The 21,241-nt window shown below is 36.6% G+C and overlaps 1 protein-coding gene across 4 annotated transcripts; it reads left to right on the forward strand.

Annotated features, from left to right (window-relative positions):
• The first annotated feature begins 342 nt into the window (after positions 1-342).
• Positions 343-21,017, forward strand: LOC134743107 (G protein pathway suppressor 2). Of its 4 annotated transcripts, none has more exons than XM_063676434.1 (10): positions 343-480; positions 598-746; positions 1,305-1,382; positions 12,920-13,058; positions 13,340-13,475; positions 14,162-14,291; positions 14,984-15,034; positions 15,850-16,091; positions 16,647-16,763; positions 18,192-21,017. In XM_063676434.1, exons 2-10 carry the CDS (start codon positions 635-637, stop codon positions 18,285-18,287), a joined length of 1,101 nt encoding a protein of 366 aa, XP_063532504.1. In that variant the 5' UTR covers positions 343-480; positions 598-634; the 3' UTR covers positions 18,288-21,017. The 4 variants fall into 4 exon arrangements, with proteins under 4 accessions (XP_063532504.1, XP_063532505.1, XP_063532503.1 ...); XM_063676435.1 differs by having other exon boundaries at positions 458-485; XM_063676433.1 differs by lacking the exon at positions 343-480 and having other exon boundaries at positions 524-746.
• Positions 21,018-21,241: the final 224 nt, after the last annotated feature.

A 21,241-nucleotide genomic window follows, 5' to 3' on the forward strand; every position in this document is an offset into this window, starting at 1 on the left:
GGTTACGAGAGGGGGTGAAGTATAGTCTCCATGGAGCGAAGGAGGGGAAAGGAAAACTTTCGTTTTGACAGATGACATTTGTTATTCGTTTAGAAATAGAAAACCATTAAATGGATGTAATGAATCCTACCATCAATGGATGTATAGACCCTCCACACTCGTGCGCGAATCGCGGCGCGATGTCCGGTGGTGCAAATCCCTATCCCACTAAAGTAGCTCTAGAATCTATGGTCAGACTACCGCACCGCACCGTGACCTTTTTGCGAAACAGAAATATCTCTTTCTCGCTCTCACTTATGGGTGCGGCGCACCAAGGTCGCGGTGCGGTGCGGTAGTCTGTTACGACTTTTAAACATCGTCATGTTTCTGCATCTGTGCTAAATAAAAAAGATTCAGTAGCAAAATTGACGACTGCGATTGAAAAAAAAATAAACTGCAGTTCACCTGCTTTGCTCACCTGCAGCTACTGCAGTTGCGCAAGTAAAGAAGTTTCGATTTATTTATTCTTACATACTATAAGTCTATTTTATAATTTATGTTTACTTTTGCTTGAGCTGTTCAGTGAAATTTTTGTTTATTATATTTTCTCTTGATCAGTGGAAGCTACAAGCAGTACAAACACTAACACAGCAAAATGCCTGCAGTAACATCCACGACTACTGAAGAACAGAATAATGATCCTGACCAGCGAATGTGGCATGCTCTCAAATGGTATATCACTCGTGAACGACAAAGGAAAAAGCAAGGTATGTGTTATGATAATTTCTGTAAATATTCTGTGATGTTTGTTTTATGTTGATTATGTGAATTTGATAAGAGATCTTTGTTGACATTTGAATGATTTATTCGATTATAAATATTATAATAATATCAGACGGACCGTTATTTATCAATATAAGAATTTATTGATCGTTGTAAGAAAAGACTTCATAGTCACTTTCAACTAGTCTTGTTTATTTGCATTTGCAACGTAATCTTGACTGGTAGTTGCTTTTTTGGATGTTTGATATGCTTGCATTTGCTTAGCAGGACAATATTTCTTGTTCTAAGAACAAGAAATCAATTGAAGTTTCATCTAAACTCAAATCCCAGGGTTTGTGATTTTTAAGTTTTAGTTAAAATACCACCTTGAAGTTTTAAATGAAAAATTGAATTTTGATTCTCTTCACTGACCTGATACCGAGTCTGCGGGAAGAGGGGTCCTCTATAGTCTATGATCTTAGTACAGATGAGTTCTTGTCATTTACTGTTAATGCATACTGATTTATTACATGTTTATAATTCTGTGGTTTACTGTATTTCAGAGTATGAAGCCGAGGTAGAAGAGGAGAGATTAAGAAAAGAGCGAGAGGCAAGAGAGAGACAAGATGTCATGACATTGGGTAAGACGGACAGATACTCTATATATAATTATTTAGTAGAACTCTGTTGACTTTGTGTGGAACTTCATAACGGTACCTACTCCCAAAAATTACCACTGAGGAAGACCACAAAGAAATCAAGAAATAATTTCAATAATATCAAGGGCATATAATTTTTCGAGTTAATCATCTTCCTCGCGTTGTCCCGGCATTTTGCCACGGCTCATGGGAGCCTGAGGTCCGTTTGGCAACTAATCCCAAGAATTGGCGTAGGCACTAGTTTTTACGAAAGCAACTGCCATCTGACCTTCCAACCTAGAGGGGAAACTAGGCCTTGTCGGGATTAGAATAGAATAGAATAGAATTTCATTTAATCAAGTAGGATTTTACAATCTCTTTTGAATCGTCGTAAATTAAAAAATAAATAACAGCTTACAAAATACAAAATTCAACAATTAAAATTTCAAATACAATACAAATACATTTCATAATTTATTCATTTACTTATAGAAGGCCATGCATCTTTATCATTAATATACTCTTCGACTGTGTAATATGCCTTATGCAGTAGACCAGATTTAACATATTTTTTAAGTCCAGGAAATGGTAAATCCAGTGCCTCCCTTGGTAACTTATTGTAGAACTGTATACACTGTTCTAGAAAAGATTTCTTCACTCTCTTCACACGAGATCTAGTTATTGCTATTTTGTGATTATTTCTAGCACTGTGCATTTTCTGAAAGGTTTCTACATTTTTTAGACCATATAATATGCAGTCATATATGTATTGTGATGCCATTGTTAGCATATTTATTTCTCTGAAACGTTCTCTTAATGAAACACGTGACCCTAAATTATATATGTTCCGCACTGCACTTTTTGCAATACAAAAATGGTTTGTATATCGGCAGCTTTACCCCAGACTAGAATTGCATATGACATTAGGCTGTGGAAATAGCTAAAATACACCATTCGGGCTGTTTCCACGTTAGTTAGTTGCCTAGTCCTTCTGACTGCGTATGCTGCCGAACTCAATCGGTTTCCTAGAGAAGATATATGGGGACTCCATTGCAAATTTTTATCTATGGTCAAACCTAAGAAGAGAGTCTTATCCACCATTTCTAGACATTCATTATTTATAAATATACTCCCACTAGTAATTTTTACATTAGGTAATGTGAATCTAATCCACTTCGTTTTTTTGGAATTCAACAGCAAATTATTAATTGTGAACCAATTTGAGACCATATTCATGGTACTATTTATGTCTGTATAGGGGCATTTCACGTCAAGCGGGCAGCAAAAAAATTGTCAGGTTCTGGATTTTGTTCATAGTTGGATTAATTGGACCTATATGTGAACAAAAAAAAATTGGCATCATTACTTTTTTAATATATTGCTTCGTTAAAAATTTATACGCATTTGAAAAAACTACAAAATTTGAGGAACGGATTTTTTAAAAATTATTATTGCAATTCTTTCAATGGTTTTAATTATAACTAAATAGTTATTATTTGAGAATATTAGTTGATTTCTTTGAAAATTTATAAAAAAAGATTTTTTTATCTTTTTTTCATATAACAAACCGGAAGTTAGTATTAAATATCTTTTTTTTTCCAACTTCGCATTTTTTTATTTTTTTTATTTTTACACAATAATGTAGCTTATGGTGTACTAATGTCCTATAAAAATTTTTATAATGGCATCTCGATTGGTTTTGAAGGTTCATGAAGTACTTCGAAAGTACTGCGCGACGCTCCGTACTGAGCGGTAGTTCTATGTGGCAGTCTTTAATGGCCAATTACGGGTTTTTTTACTTTTGCGTAACGGAATTAAAGCAATAAACAATATTTCATCGGTTAAGATGTATAAAAGCAAATCATGTCTTATTCAATCGTGCCTTGTAGCGCTATCACTGATCAACCATATCTTGGAACTGAAAACAAAACGTTTATGTTTTAACAAAACGCTAGAGGTAACTTAATAACTATAGCTAGGTTTAGGCGGGGTATGTCACATGCTTAAGATGTCACTTTTGAGTTAGGTCACGTTCTGAGGACGTCACTTTCTGTACGTCACATTCTGAGTTCGTCACATTCTGAGTACGTCACTTTCTGAGAACACCACTTTCTGAGGCCCTCGCTTTCTGAGTTCGTCACTTTCTGAGTACGTCACTTTTATAGCAAAGTAATATTTAAGCGTATACCTGCATTAACAATGGATACAGCTGTTATGATTGCTGGTATCTATTGTTCATGCAGGTATACGCTTTAATCTTACTATGCTATAAAAGTGACGTACTCAGAAAGCGAGGGCTTCAGAAAGTGGCGTTCACAGAAAGTGACGTCCTCAGAAAGTGCCGTTCTCAGAAAGTAACGTACTCAGAATGTGACGAGCTCAGAATGTGACAAACTCAGAATGTGACGTACAGAAAGTGACGTCCTCAGAACGTAACCTAACTCGAAAGTGACTTCTTAAGCATGTGACATACCCCGCCTAAACCATAGCTCTACAAGGCACGATTGAATAATACATGATTTGCTTTTATACATCTTAACCGATGAAATATTGTTTATTGCTTTAATTCCGTTACGCAAAAGTAAAAAAACCCGTAATTGGCCATTAAAGACTGCCACATAGAACTACCGCTCAGTACGGAGCGTCGCGCAGTACTTTCGAATTACTTCATGAACCTTCAAAACCAATCGAGATGCCATTATAAATTTTTTTATAGGACATTAGTACACCATAAGCTACATTATTGTGTAAAAATAAAAAATATAAAAAAATGCGAAGTTGGAAAAAAAAAGATATTTAATACTAACTTCCGGTTTGTTATATGATAAAAAGATAAAAAAAACTTTTTTTATAAATTTTCAAAGAAATCAACTAATATTCTCAAATAATCACTATTTAGTTATAATTAAAACCATTGAAAGAATTGCAATAATAATTTTTAAAAAATCCGTTCCTCAAATTTTGTAGTTTTTTTAAATGCGTATAAATTTTTAACGAAGCAATATATTTGATGCCAAATTTTTTAGTTCACATATAGGTCCAATTAATCCAACTATGAACAAAATCCAGAACCTGTCAATTTTTTTGCTGCCCGCTTGACGTGAAATGCCCCTATAGTCTTCAATATTTCGACTAACTTTAAAAATTAAAGATGTGTCATCCGCGAATAACACAATTTCACAATGATCTTTTACAATACACGGAAGGTCATTTATATATACTAAGAATAAAAATGGGCCTAAAATTGACCCCTGGGGCACTCCTAGTTTAATAGCAGCGGATTCCGACTGGGTTTCATTAATCACACGTTTGTGTTCTTTCACTGAGGTAGCTTGAAATTAGGTTAATAGCGGTATCAGATAACCCGTAATGTTTAAGCTTTAGTTTTAAAGTCAAGTGCTCAACACAGTCAAAGGCTTTTGACAAGTCACAAAAAATTCCCACCACATCACTAGATTCTTCCCATATGTTATAAATATGCTTGATGAGCACAGACGCAGCATCAGTGGTTGATCGACCTTTTGTAAATCCAAATTGACGATTATGAAGAAGTTTGTTTCTAGTAAAATATGCTTGTAATTGATTTAGCATGATTTTTTCGAAGATTTTACTAAGCACGGGTAGAATAGATATTGGACGAAAATTTTCTGGGTTAGTTTTTTCTCCAGATTTAAATAAAGGTATTTCATTAAATTAGGAAATACGCCCTTGTCAATACAAGATTTGAAAACAATACATAAATAAGGTGTGATTATTTCAATAATATGGCCTATAGATTTCATTGACATGCCCCATATATCTTCTGTGTTTTTATTGCTTAGAGACTTAAATGTTTTATATATAGTACGTGAGTTCACATAGCTGAATTCAAAAGTACTGTCATATTTCTCCAAGGAGGCATGGAGCAAATGTGCAGCTTGCATTGCAGATGATTTGATCTCTCTGGTAATATCACAAGCCATATTCGAAAAATAATCTTGGAATGCGGCAGCCACTTCCATGTCAGAGTTAATTAATTTGTTTTTACATTGCAACTTAAATTGACAATCACGAGGTTTCTGACTAGCACTATCCTGTTTTATGATGTTCCAGACAGTTTTTATTTTATTCTCAGATGCCTTGACCTTTGCACTAATATTAAGAGATTTGGCGGCAATACACACTTTCTTAAATATTTTCGAATAATTCTTGACATATTCTACAAATATCGTAGATCTGTTGTATTCTTTTATACTATATAGTTCATAGAGACGGGCCCTGCTCTTGTAAATTCCCGGTGTTGCCCAAACACAAAATTTCTGATTCACTTTATTCTTGGAAATTGTTTTCGGTTTGAATATTGAATTAAACTGTGTACTAACTATATTGAATAATTTATTATAGGAATAATTAGGATCATTACTATCATTAGGATAAAAAGATGTCACAGACAAATGATATTGTGTTTCAGCTTGAAATTTATTTATTCGACGTTCAGTCATTGGTCTGTATGTTACGGTCTGTGGTCTATTCTTAGGAGGACCTTGAAACGTGGCGGCTTGACCGAAATGATCTGAATTAATAAATTAGACCGGTTTCCTAACAATGTTTTCCTTCACCGAAAAGCGACTGGTAAATGTCAAATGATATTTCGTATATAAGTTCCGAAAAACTCATTGGTACAAGCCGTGGTTTGAACCTGCGACCTCCGGATTGCAAGTCTTACCCTCTTACCGCTAGGCCACCAGCACTTTCATAATTTTTCGAGTTATGAAGGTAAAAATTGTACTGATTTGCTATGACGGAAATCTTTGGTTACTCTGGCTAATTGAGGTAAATGTTTTAATTTATGGAGGTTTAGGCTAAGGCAGAGAATAACATTTTATAGCATACTAGCCGTGCCCGCGGCTCCGCCCGCGTGGAATTCGGTCTGTGTCAGTAAGCGGCTAATTCACCCCTAATTTCTCTCCCTCTCCCCTGGAGGCGGAACTTAATATTTTTTTTCATATTTTTTGGGTTTTTATTTCGGAATGGTATCATTTTGATATCATAAATTAATTCGGCATTAGGTACGATTACGATTACGATTTTTGAAATCACGAATTCAGAATTGCCATTATTCCGAAATTTTAAATTCCGAACCACATATCCCGATTATAACAATTCCGACAGTGACAAACGCCGAATTTAACATTTACGATTTTCAAAATCACGAATTCTGAATTGCCCTTATTCCGAATTGACGTGGTTCCTATAACGATATTCCGAATATATTGTTCAAGTTCGTTTTCTTGAGGGTCGCAGGTCTAACCTAACCTAATCCACTTTTCTGGCAACGGTTCGTTTTCTTGGGGGTCGCAGTTCTAACCTAACCTAACCTAACCCACTTCTGGCAACAGTTCGTTCTCTTGGGGGTCGCAGTTCTAACCTAACCTAACCTAACCCAATGTATGTATAGATGCGTATAGGTAATCAAATTTCGCCTTAACACCACTTCTGGCAACAGTTCGGGTTCGCGGGGTCGCAGTTCTGCCTAATTTATTGATGCCGAATTTTAATGCCAAATATATTTTATGCCAAATTTAACATGATGCGGCACGACAGGCACCCGTAATAATTACTAAAACGTGAGTTTTCATTTGAATATTACGGATTGAATTTTTTCGACCTTACAAAAAACCGAATTTCTGAATACCGAATTATTTTACTTCCGATCGGACAATGATTTTTCGGAATTTAAGAATTCGGAAAAAAATATTTTCGGAAAGTGTATAATCGGAACTTTAAGCTTTCGGTCAAAATGACAATCGGATTTTAAGTTTTCGGAAATAGCACATCCGTGATTTTATTTCATCGTGGTTATAAAAATCGGAAAAACGTATTTCGGAATATTTGGGTGTTCTCGTATAAAATAACTTTTGAAAGGGACATTTTTTTGAATGGAGTTATCGTTCTTCTCCTAGTGAGTATTATATTCTTTGGTCAGGTGTCCAATTGGTAGGTATAGAGGTCCTCCGGGTTGCCTTGAAAATGTCTATTTTGGCATCGTTCAACAATGTGCTGGGTAGTTTGGTCTTCAAGGCCGCAGTCATACAACGGGCTTTCTTTCCATCCCCATTTGCATATAATTGCACCTGCCATGACCTGTGCGGATTCTGTTGAGGCGGCCCCATTATTTCCTCTGCAGCAAGAAGCCCTTCGGCTTCTGAGTAGGGTATTGGGTACTTTTGTGGTGACCAGTCGTCGTTGTGCCTTTATATAAAGATTCAAGTTCCGCACTCAAAAAATGTTTGACCACCATACAAACTTTCAACCCCTTTTTTACCACCTTAAGGGATAAATTTTTAAAAGCGCTGAAAGTGGTTTTCTTGATTTTTAATATAATACCTTTTAGCAAAGTTTCAAGTTCCTAGCTTAAAATAAAATTTGCACCCCAAGACAAACTTACATCCCCTTTTCAACCCCCTGAGGGGTTAAATTTCCAAAAACGTTGATTTTACTTTTTTTGTAATCGTCTATTATGCCTTCCTAAGAAGTTTCAAAGCATTTGTCCAATACAATACAAACTCAAACTTTCAACCCCCGTTTAACCCCATTATGGGACGAATTTTTGAAAACGCTGTAAGCACTTTTTCTGTATTATAATATACAAAGTTTCAAGTAACGCACTCGAAAAAAAATTTGATCTCCATACAAACTTTCAACCTCAATTTCACCTCCTTAGGGGATGAATTTTCAAAAACTTTGAAATTAGTTTTCTTGTAATTCAATAATATATCTTTTTACGAAGTTTCAAATTGCTAGCTTAAAATAAATCTTGAACCCCATACAAACTTTCATCCCCTTTTTAACCCCCTCAGGGGTGAACCTAACCCACTTTTCTGGCAACAGTTCGTTTTCTTGGGGGTCGCAATTCTAACCTAACCTAACCCACTTCTGGCAACAGTTCGTTTTCTTTGGGGTCGCAGTTCTAACCTTTTTTTTTTTTTTTTGTTTAGGAGGGGAAAAATGCAATTACGCATACCATTCGGGCACGGGGACGAACCCGAGTGGTTATGTGGGACTCCTTGTTTTGGGCTAATGGGGCCCCAAGTCTACCCACTAAACAACCCCCCCGTCTGCCGCCATTGTGCTGTAGCGGTGGGCTGTAGGAACGCTCGCGCTTTACTTCTACAGCACCACCAGTACCAGTCCGTGTTTGCAGACCGCCGCCTCCGGAGGCCCTTGATGGCCTCGTTTCCTTATGGACCGTACCCAGTACGGTAGCCCTCTCAGGGACCTCGTGTGTGAAGGATGGCAGGCGTCCCCGTGCCTGTCATCCTGAGGTCAACCTACGGAGGCAGGCGGCGGTCATGTGCGACCCGTCTGCGTCGAGCACGCTTGCGGCGCCGTGGGTTGGCCGTTGGGTCGATCTCCCTGGCCCGTTCCGCCATTTCCTTCTGCTGTATTACGTCCTCGCAGAAGGTCTTTACAGCTTGCCACGACCTGTCACTGTCGACCCCCTCAGCCCCCCAGCGTCTGCCCCTTTTTTTTTTTTCGGAGTTTGAAATGCATCTGCCCCTACGACTTGTTGATGGTCATAGCGAAGCAGACGCTCACGGGGACCTGTAGGCGCTTGAAGCGGAACGGGAAGTTGCTCGGAATGAGAAGGATACGCGGGATGAACACGGCTTCTCCGGCGCCACACTCCGTCAGGATCTGCGCCTACATATGTATTACGTACGATATATTTGGGATCACAATCGAACTCGCGCTGGCTTGCCGTTTCAGCCGAAAGCGAAGCGACCTGCCTGGCTAGAGCGCCACTGAGTCTCTCACCGTGGTTTTTCTCAGTCTCCTGAGACCGTGCCCCTTGTGGCCGCAATGCATTGCGAGACTTTTGCGAAAGATTCGATTTTTTTCGGCAAGGCATGGTAACGCGTTTAAGTCCCAAATCGTTTGACATTTACTGAAAAATGATTTTTTTAAAGTACCCACCTTCGTGACCATTATTAAGAGGAAAGGGCACGGCCGCTTCTCCATGCAAACGCAGTCTCCATTTTTTTGGTTAAAAACTACCCTATGTTCGTCCACGGGACTCAAATCTCTATACCAAATTTTATCTAAATTGGTTTAGCGGTTTAAGCGTAAAGAGAAATTAAAAAAAGTTTTTTCATATTTTTTGTGTTTTCACTCGGGAATGGTGTCATTTTGATATCATAAATGAATTCGGCATACCCGATTTATACAAAATCGATACCTAACTTGGCCTAGTAGCTAAAATGATATAGTTACCAAGATAAAGTTTTTAACCGCTTTTTCACCACCATGGGGGATGAATTTTTAAAAACGCTGAAAGTAATTTTCTTGCTTTTTAATATAATAACGTTTTGCAAAGTTTTAAGTTCCTAGCTTAAAATAAAATTTGCACCCCAAGACAAACTTTCATCCCCTTTTCAACCCACTGAGGGGTTAAATTTCCAAAAACGTCAAAATTAGTTTTTTTGTAATCGTCTATCATACCTTTCTAAGAAGTTTCAAAGCATTTGTAATGGATTCAAACTTTCAACCCCCTTTTAACCCTGTTAGGGGACGAATTCTTGAAAACGCTAAAATCACTTTTCCTGTATTATAATAATATGCTCATTATACAAAGTTTCAAGTAACGCACTCAAAAAAAAAATGATCTCCATACAAACTTTCAACCTCTATTTCACCTCCTTAGGGGATGAATTTTCAAAAACGCTGAAATTAGTTTTCTTGTATTTCAATTATATATCTTCTTACGAAGTTTCAAATTGCTAGCTTAAAATAAATCTTGAACCCCATACAAACTTTCATCCCCTTTTTAACCCCCTTAGGGGTAAAATTTCTCAAATTTTTATAGCCTAAAACCTGGCCGTGGATTTTTTCGACAGATTAGTAAAGTTTGCATCAAAATCCGTTCAGCCGTTTTCATTTGTAGCGCGGTCAAATAAACAGACAAACAGATAAACAGACAAACAGATAAACAGACAAAATTTCTAAAAACTGTTGGAATGTGTTCTGTTATCGATTCTAAGTATCCCCAGGCAATTTTTTTTCGAATATCTTCCATGTACAGACTTTCGACCCTCTTCCGCTTTATTATATGTATAGATTAACAAGGACTTTGACTTATTGAGTTACCACTATAGTAAATAGCTAGTACATAAGTATTATTTATAAGGTTTAGTTTTATCTATTTACGTAACAATAAATAAGTACTTAATTTTAATAATAAAGTTAATTTTATTTAAACTTCTTGTTCTTTTGCATAATTCCCTGTTTATAGCTGTTTACATCTAAACAGTGATCTGTATTTATTGATATTTATTCTTATCAAATGAATTTAATTTTAATTTAGTGAGACCTAAAATCATATTCTTCTTCTTCCCTGCGTTGTTCCCGCTATGGGGCATGGGAGCATGGGGACCGCTTGGCGACTAATTCCAAGAACTAACATCGGGATCCCTTTGTTTCCCATAAATTATTGTTCCATTGTCAAAAATTAATATCCATATGATTTATGGACATAAACATTAATAGTCATAATTTTTGTTAAGTATAACACTTAATAGTTCGAATATTAAAGATCTATAATATTAAACGCTATAATCACAAAAGTTATAAAATTGATGAGTATAACATTCAAAGGTCTATTAATAATTATTCATAATATTGTCTTCGGTATAGTTACTCATGAAATAAAACTACCACCTGTTCACCGGTGCGTGTCGCCCATTGACCACGAACGCTGTAAAGGGTTTGAAACGTCAGGTTGTTATTCATATCGTTTTAATGTCTAAAGTGAGTTAGAATAATGATCCCAATTAAAACTCCAACCCTTACACACCGAAATGCTACTAGAAAAGTGAGTTAGGTGAGGTTAGAATTGCCACCCTCACAGAACATTGACATGTAAACTGGCTTTATGAATAAAATAGTATGAACCCAACTGCCACTAAAAATGTCGATTAGGTTAGAACTGCGATGCTTACAGAACCAAACTCTTATCAGAAAAGTGGGTTAGGTTAGGATAGAACTGCAACCCTCACAGAACCGAACTGCTATCACAAAAATAGGTAAGGTTAGAACTGCGACCCTTACAGAACCGAACTGCTATCAGAAAAATAGGTTAGGTTAGAACTGTGACCCGTACAGAACATAAGTCATCAATATAACCTGCGAAAAAAGACCTTAACATGAATTTATAAGCAATAAGTTTATTCCATTTAACATTATGTAATGGTATACCATGTCGACTTTGAATATTATAACTAACAAATTTTATGACTAACATTAATGATGACCTGCAAAAATAGGAACTGCAATTTATATTGTTTAATTTTTTGACTATTGAAATTATTGAAAATACTAATAAAAATTATGATGGAAAACGTTATGGACTGAGAAAATCGGAAATTAAAATTTATCGGAACCAATAGAGACCCCAGCCATCAGACCTAAACTCAGTGTTGGCCGTACGTTAATTGCAATTAACCATTAACCAGTTCAAATTGAACCGTAAACTGTAACCGTCCGTTACGTCCGGTTAATGGTTAATTGCATTAACGTTTCGGCCAACACTGCCTAAACTCCTTACTTCTATACTATTAATTCAGTTTATGGGTAAAAATTCTTTTGGCTGTCTTGTTTCTGACCACTCTGTTTTGTCTTTTATCAAATAAATAAAAAAACTTGAGTGCTATTGCATGTCTTTATAGCTGTAGATTATATAATTATAATAATTATAATTCTCTCGAGAAAAATTAATAATTAAACTTTACAAAAGCACAAAGCTCCACTCTGTCACATTTTTTGAGGACAAAAAAGAAGACAACGAAAATGATTTTGACCCTTTATTAAATCTATATTAAATAAATAAATAAATAAAAATCATTTATTTCAGGTCTTACAAACCCATATTTTGCCACATTAAAAAAATTACAAAAACAAAAATAGAAAAAAAAAATAAAAATATGAAATAACATTGATAAAAATTCAAAATTAAAATTATACAATATTAACCCTATTATTATTAACCCTACAAACATGCTTTTTATATATATGTACATTAATTAATTACTTACTAAATAAATTACGAATCGACACTAGGTAAAAATCATCACTTTGTTTGGCCAGTGATGATTTGTACCCATACCAGTGTTTAGTCACGGGGCAGTCCGCGCATTCAGCGAACATGCTCAGGATGGTGTTGGAGCTGCCGCGCACTCTGTTCAGCAGAGACGCTACTCTCTACCTTCTGATGGCGTGAAAGCCATCAGTGCGCGCCTCTGCGAACATACCCGACGCACTGCAGCGTCGCGGCAACTTCAACAGCATCCTGAATATGTTATTGTATTGAACCCTGAGCGTATTGTATGTGCGCTGCGTATGACACACACACATATTAACAATAGCTACAAATACTAAACCAAAATCCACCAAAGAAGTGGTGTTCCTTGCCAGTCTTCAAATAGTTCGAATATTTTCCATATTTAAGGTGTTACTCACCATTGATAGTCTGTGCGAAGCTAGATTTAATACAAAGCATATTTCAGAAGAAACTAAGGAACAGATTGAAGGACTAGAGCAAAAACTGAAACAGCTGGAGAAAGAGAAGCAGCAGTTATTCATGCAATTGAAGAAGGTGCTTAATGAAGACGAGATTAGGAAGAGACAACAGCAGAAGGAGTCCAAGTGAGTATGGAATCACTTTTATTTTGTTGCAATTTACACACACTGTAGTTTAGGGCCAAGCAAAGAGACAATACAGATGGTATAAAAGAGAAAAGACTTAAATATGTTTTATTGCTTTTGTTATATAATTAGATGAGACATCGATGCAACAGAAATATCCGGGTATTGGTACGTGTACTGAAAATGTATAACAGGTACATTTCATCACATTTAGTTATAATTGTTCCTCAGAATATTTTTTTTCTGTGCTGCTACTTTAACATTATTTATTTCATTAACAGTGAAAATCAACCAATGAAGATGCCAATGGGCAACATACAGATTCCGATGTTCCCGATGTCAACATCTACGGGGCAAGGCGAACAAATACAATCACAGGGCAGGCCTCCTCCTCTCAGTTCTCACATGCTGAACAAGGTATGTTTATTATTAATTTTCTTGCTTGGGTGTCATACCCAATGTGTTTACGACGGAAAGGTGCCTGTATATATGCGTTTATAAAGGTTTTTATTATTATACACAAATAAATATTCCTGATTAATTCCAAAGCGAATTGACTGGTTTAATTTCGGTTTTCTGAAAAGAATTTGAGAATGTATCTCAAATTCTTGCTTACATCAGCAATGGTTCTTAAATAGGTTTTAATTCACTAGTTCGCTACCTTCAGTAGTTTTATTATTCACTGCCAGCTGCTAGGAGGGTTCTGTGTTCGGAGGCGATTTTCGCTAAATAGCAGAAAAACCGTGTGTTATCGGCTACGATCGTAGCGCGTATCTCGCGCTGCTAGTGAATATGTATGGCGGTGATATTGATATTGCGCCGATGGTCCTGGGTTCGAATCCCGGTAAGGGCATTTGTTTGTGTGATGAACACAAATATTTGTTCCTGCGTCATGGGTGTTTTCTATGTATATAAGTATGTATTTATCTATATAAGTATGTATATCGTCCCCTAGCACCTATAGTACAAGCTTTGCTTAGTTTGGGGCTAAGTTGATCTGTGTAAGATGTCCCCTAATATTTATTTTTATTTATTTATTGTCAGTTTTTAATTTAGCCTTCATTATACACGGAATTCTAACTTTTGACTGTATTATTCAACAGCAGACTATAGTCCGTGGGCCCATCCAGGCCGGAGCGAAGCGAGCCCGCAGTCCCTCCCCCACATACGCGCTCTACTCCCAGCGCCATCACCAACCTCCCATGAAACATCAGCCGGTTTACTCCGATCACAGTAAGTACCATGATAACTGACTAATCTTAGCCTTATTGCAAACAGATAAGGTCTAATAGCGGTTAATTATTTTGCACTAATTATTTGAGTTCGTTTGAGTCTTTAGTCCCTTGAACGATATAAGTGCAAACTGCACTATTAGAGAGGTCAAAGAGGCTTCCAAGATTTAAAATTTACTAAATTATCTGGGCTTAACAAATTGAAAAGCAAGCCCATCATTTTTTGAGGAAAATGCCATTGTATATCTCTGTAAAAGTAGCCCCATAATGAAATCTTAGTAACTATCTTTTGTGTCTCTAAAAATATAAATGGCACAGTCATAAATAAAATACCACTAACTCCAATTACAGAGTTGAAAGATAGGGCGAGATAAAGTCTTTATGACAAAACTATGATTTAATAACACGCCGATTTCCACGTGTTTACGCGTGACACGCACACATTCATAACTCTATTCTGAGTTCAGAGCGATAAATGGCTTAAACCCTACAAGTGACAATGTGTGCGTGCGAAATCAGCATGTTATGAAGTCACAATTTTGTCTTCAGCGACCCTACCTTAGTCTGTTAACTCTGTGATTCCAATGTTTCTAATTATTAGACTCTATTTTATATATTTTAAAGTGGGTTTATTTTGGTTCTCAATACATAAACAGAAATTTTCGTCAATATTCGTGTGATAATCTTTTACAGAAGTAGAAGACGGCCGCATGGGCCGGCAAATGCGCGCTGTACTTTGGAACAGTGAGTTTATAAGTAGTCGGCCACCGCTTGCTCCGTTTCATTTTTATTTCCTTCCACATTTCATTTATGCTCCTTTTTGTTAACCTTCACCATTTTAACTGGTTATGGCGTCTTCATTTTTTTTGACAACTCTTTAATGAGCCGTTCATTTTGTTTTACTCATTTTTGTTCTTTTCTTTAATTAAATTCTAGTGACTAGGTAATATAATTCTTATTTCACAGAAATCTTTTGGCTGTCAAATCTTGATCTGATTAACTATATTAATTCTAAACTAAACCGTTATTCACTTTGCTGTTGTGTTTTCCCAATCATCTTTTTTGTTTAGTATAAAAGAGATGCAACACAAATATTAAGGCAAATATAGGTGAGATACGACCTAATATAAATATTAAGCCACCTTAGATATTTCATAACCGTGCAACTAATAGCATGTTTCTTCAAAGTCTTCTTTAAGATTTTATAATAATAGTCATCCATTTTATTTCTTTTCTCCACTTTTTTATTTGTCACTGTTGTCTTGTCTCGTGCTGTACAAGCTTGATGTGAATGTTACAAAAGTAAATCAAATTTTAATTAAATTTTTTGCGCTTTATTTGACAGACTAACCATAATAACCAATATTTTTGTTGTAAACGACCACACTCTTGAAATGATTTTTTTAAATTAATATTTGCTAAACAATCGTTAATTTTTTGCGTATATTTCATTGTATGGTCGGAAACGCGCGCATTCGTGTCGCATTCACCAGATGTAGACAGACTTTTATGGTAAAATCCTTACAGTACATTAGTGCTCATACAACGTTCCATTACAGAGCCGTCCCAGTACGGGGGTAACTCTGGGTCCGTGACCTCGGGCGCCTACTATGCTATGCCGACATCGGGCGTAGTTGTAGGCGAGCGGCCGCCGCCCCTGCTGTACGCGCACCACGCGCACACGCCGCACACGCCGCACACGCACCACGCGGGGCTCATGTATGCCGCGCCTCAGCCGCAGCTGTACCTGGATATGCTGAACAACAGAGAACAGCATCCGGAGCCTAAGAAGGAGGCGCAGGTGAGTTATCTATATCTGGGGTTTAAAAAAAACGTATCATTTATTTCTCTGGAAAACTATCAACTTTTGGGTTATATTGATTAAAAAAAAAAAGAAAAAAAATTCTTCATACAAAAATTAGGTGTCAGTTTTGTAACGGTCCGTGCAAAATGTGATATAATATAATTTTTTTTCGGAAACTTTTTTCTTTTTAAATCGATAGTCCTGGATATGCTGAAGCATAGAGAGGGGTAGCATCCGGAGCCTAAGAAGGTGGCGCAGGTATTTTTTTGTCTAAACCAAAAATGTATAATTTCCATACATTGGCTCTATCATCTATTGGTCAAAGTTCTCCTTTGAGTTGGATGCCCGAAGGGGCTTGTCCCAGGTGGTCGTGTAGCTGGACGCGACAACATGACATTAAATGTTGACAATTATTTTAACAGAAAATCATATCCGCGTACGAAAAAGGATATAAGAGGTAACAAACAGACAGACGAGAGTCGCATTTCAGTCGCAATATTAAGTAGGGATTATTTGTTTGAGTTGAATTGATGAAGCGGTGTTTGTTGTCAGGGCCAGCAAGTGGTGATCGGGCTGAGCGAGGCGGTGCACCCGTCCGTGAGCACCGCCGTGGTGTACGCGTCCGCCGGCCGGCATCTGGTGCACCAGCCCAGCCACATGCAGGTGCAGGTCCGTATCAACTATCAAAACTGTGGAACAATGTATTGGGTCGACTATGCCTTAGAACAAAGAGGATATAATAGGATAGAGCGGTACTGTCGTAGTAAATTTTGTAGCCACAGTAAATTCACTGCCATCTATCGACACACGATTAAAACTAAAAATGAAGATGTATAAAAATACCATAAACCATAACATGTATTTATGTGGATAAATGATTTTTTTTATTTGCAGTAATTATTTTTATATTTAATAACAAACGAAACCGTCCACGCCATCTATTCGAGAGTAGGCCAAAGGTAGTGGCGCCATCTGTTCGAAAATCAAATTTTCTTGATTTTCGACGCTCGTTTTTTACTTAGACTGTCTGTCCATCTATTACGGAGTTATATCTATCTTTGCTTAGAACGCACTGCGATTAATTTCTTGCGGTTTCAGTCTTGCAAGTGCGAGCGCGTATGAAGCATGCCGTACGTTACACTTTCTTCGGTTCAGAAACCTAAAGAAATGAATCGCAGTGCATTCTAAGCCTATCACGACAGGGCAACTATTGTTATAACGTCAGTTTACTCTTTCTAATTACTTTTCGAGTTGTGTTTGCCTATAATTGGGTGAATACTCGGTATTACGGAGTGTCCGTATTAAACCTGTTGGCAAACCTTAATAAAAAAAATAAAAAAAATCTGCCTACAAGCATACTTTAAATCGTGGAGATAGCTGACTAGAAATATAAAATGAATGACCAACCAACGCCACAAACGTTCTTTAAGGTGATATTCGGATGGCCACTGTAGCAAAGCATTACTATTGCAACGTTAATTACTGTTGCAACGTTTTTGCTGGTGTGACAGTCTATCTTCTTTATAACGAGTGATATAAATGAGTGGCGGATTGAGCGTTCTAGTTCTAATCCAGGCACCGCCACCGACGTCACCTCCCATTCCTTCTCGTCTGGAGATTGATTGACAGCATAGCTTCAATGAGGGCTACCGTTTTTGTGCTCACCAGATGGCGCCACTGTAGATGTAGGTCCAGAAAAACAGATCTCAAAATTCTTCTATGCTTATTTTTATAAAATCAATACGGTCTGATATACACAAAGGTATTTTAACGTCTAAATGTACCATTTTTTCAACCTGTTTAATTTTACATATATACATATTTTATTTGGCACTTTTTTTAAGCCACTAATATTTATTGAGCTATACGACATTGTTTACCATGATTAATCAAAGATGGACAAAGATTTACCATAATTATGAATAAGAAGTGAGAATTCCCGATAAAAAAGCTTGAAACCCCCAAAACTTCTCTGCATTTGACCTTTTGAAAGACCTCCATCTACACTAGCGTCCCTAGCGGCGAAATTAAAAGCGGTAGCCCTCATTGTTCCCGATGTCATCATTGTTCTGTCTTAATAACAAGTATGTTCCGCAGACATCGAAGCCCGGCAGCATAACGCAAGGCTACCCGGTGCAGTCGAGCGCGAGCGTGCAGAACGCCACCATGTACCCGAGCCGCCACCGCTACTAGCTAGTGCTGCTGCACCGGCAGCCCGCCCAGCCGCCCTAGCAGACCGACCCAGGGCCAAACACAGAGATGAGAACGTAATGACCGACTTTTGTTTTATTGTCTATTTCGTCAGATGATACTATTTACTACCAGTCAGGGATCCGTCTACCCCTTCCCAGAAAAAAGCCTTTAAGTGGCTTAGTCGTTTATCTAATAGCCCCAACGATTGGCCTTCGCTAGATACCGCTAAATGAAAGGGTATCCCCTTCCTAATTAAAAAAATATGGCATCTGTGCTGTCAACGCGCTAAACACCCGGTCCTTCACTTTAAACAAAAATAAGCAATATTTGATTCTATTTTTACGAAGAGAAAGTTAAAAATAGAATAAGCGTTATAATCGATACCCCTTCAAGAGGTTAGTGCTTAAGGTACAGGTATCGAACTAGTTTCAGCTTACCCGTATGAAGCTATATAAAAAGCCAAATGAAAGGGTTTTAGTTAGCAACGGCTTTGGTAAGCAAAACCTTACGAAATACCCCTTCCAAAACCCTCGTAGGGGATACCGGGCGGACCCTGGTACCACTCCTGGTGGGTAATTCTCTAAGAATATGTCTGCGGTTGCTTCTAATTGCCACGACTCTTATTTTCGTACATTTTGTATGAGTCGGCAATTAGCCCGCCGACATATTTTTTGAGAATAACCGCAGTAGAGTATTGATAGTAATCAATATTAATCGTTTGTTTTCATTTGTCATTTTGACTTATGTATTTCTAAGAAAAGGATAAAACATAATTTAACTAATTGAGGCTTGTGAAGTTTTATGAATAAGGGGGTAAGAAAATATCGTGCTTCTATTCTAGTTTGATAGCTGCAAAAGATGGCACTGTACTGCGCTACGTATTTTGTCTTAGACTTTACACGTCTTATACAACCAGCAAATCTTTGCTTTTGTTTACTGATCTTAAAATGAACGCCGACCAGCCATTGTGTCCAAACGAACGTAGATTTCGTAAAGCGGTGGGAAATCTCATACAATTTTTGGTGGCAAAAATTACTACAGAGAAAGAGGAATTAGGTATTTCGCCATATTTTATCATTATTATCTGACGAAAAATAAAACAACAAAATAAAATTCGGCTCAAAAATTAAGATTTCTAGCCCTAAAAACAGTATCTATCATTCATTGATGACCTATTTAATTTATTTTTTATTGTGAAATACTACTATAATTATACTACAAACAGATACATATGATATGACAAACAGCAAAAAAAACATGATTATGGAAAACATAATTTTTACCCAGAGTCCGTCTAAGCTAATTATGCACCTACTAACAGAACAAGTGAGGCGTGTCATTATACACATCATATTTTCATAGAAATTTGACCATTAGTGACTACTTTCCACACCTTGTCATTGCAAATAAATGCCACGCTGAGTTAGCTTAGTCCGTCTCTCCGTCTATATATGTTTTTAGAGCTACGAATCTTAATGTTTTGTTAACGTCATTCAGTGTTGTAAATCCTTTTTAATACAAACATGGGTATATGATATGATTGATATGTGCCGTGCTCATCAAGAGAACTGTTAAACGAACAGAACAATACAAGTGCTCATAGACATTGTAAGTGATATACACTCACGAACATTGGAAACGGGTCTCTGGATTTTTTATACAACAGTAACAAGTTTGGATTGCTCTTGAGTGTAAAATGCAATTAATACACATAGTATTTTAGATTCTGTGTAAATATTTATCAGAGATTGTAGGTTTTATCACCGACGCCGTTGCCGTGCGAAACGATTACTGGCTAATTTTGTGTGAACTCGACTGGTTCATAAATATGTATTGATTTCTTCACCTTAATCCGTTGCAATAAGGTAAAAATTTATACATGTTTATAAACTCGACTGTACCACAGTACAAAATTTTAACGGTTTTTATTTTCTAGCTGTCAAAAACCGCCATTTTTTGAGTTTATTTAAAAATGAGTCTGACACCTCGCACTGCAGCCGCGTGAGTATAAATATATTTTATTTAACTTTAAAGGTATTTGACTAAAAATAATTGTTACGTTTTGTATAAATGTATTTATACTTACACAGCATTATTGAAAATTAGTAATTTTACTAATACTGATACTATTAGAATATTCAATGTAGATATATTTCGTTTACTTTTAGTCGAATACCTAAACAAGTAAAACAATGTTTATATTATATCAACCTAGGTTGACAGCTAAGGTCCTATGTGTCATAATAATACACTGCTGTTTTAGATGCAGCTTGGGAAAATGGCAAACCTAAGGTTTGTTTTATTTCCACGGCTGTATTTTATTTCGAAAGAGTATTTAGTAACTGGAGACGCCTTGTCTGTCATTTTCTTTACAAAACAGTCTGCAGATTTTTGCGGGGAAGGGGCATGTCAAATGTATGGCTATTTGTAAGTAACATACAAATAGCCATGTCAGATAAACGTCAGTCCATACAAAAGTATGCACAATTGTGCAAGGTTCCGGTTATTAAATGCTCTACGATTTTGAAATTGAATAGCAAAAATAAGGACAGTATTATGTCGCGGGCTTTCTTAATTGTCAATCTGTCGTTGAATATTCAATAATGGACTTTTAATATAAAATTGTATAATCATAAAATAATGGACACTATTAGATGCTCTTCACAATCATGAAAAAAGTCAATAGATACATCTGCTTGTGGTGGTACATAAAAATGATAATTACAAAAATATGTTTTTTTAACCTATATAGTTTTTAAATTAATTATTAACAAGCAGAAACGTCTGCGATCGATGCTATTAATATATTATTGCCCAAGGCAGTAATTTTTCCTAAGAATTGGAGACATGCAGGCAAACCAAAGAAATTCTACCGGAACTGAACCACAAGCTTACCAAAATATTACTGAAAACACCAAGAAGCCAACTACGTAAAATAGTAGGATTAATAACAG

Source organism: Cydia strobilella, chromosome 7 (genome assembly GCF_947568885.1).
Source record: "Cydia strobilella chromosome 7, ilCydStro3.1, whole genome shotgun sequence".
NCBI classification, from domain to species: Eukaryota; Metazoa; Arthropoda; class Insecta; order Lepidoptera; family Tortricidae; genus Cydia; species Cydia strobilella.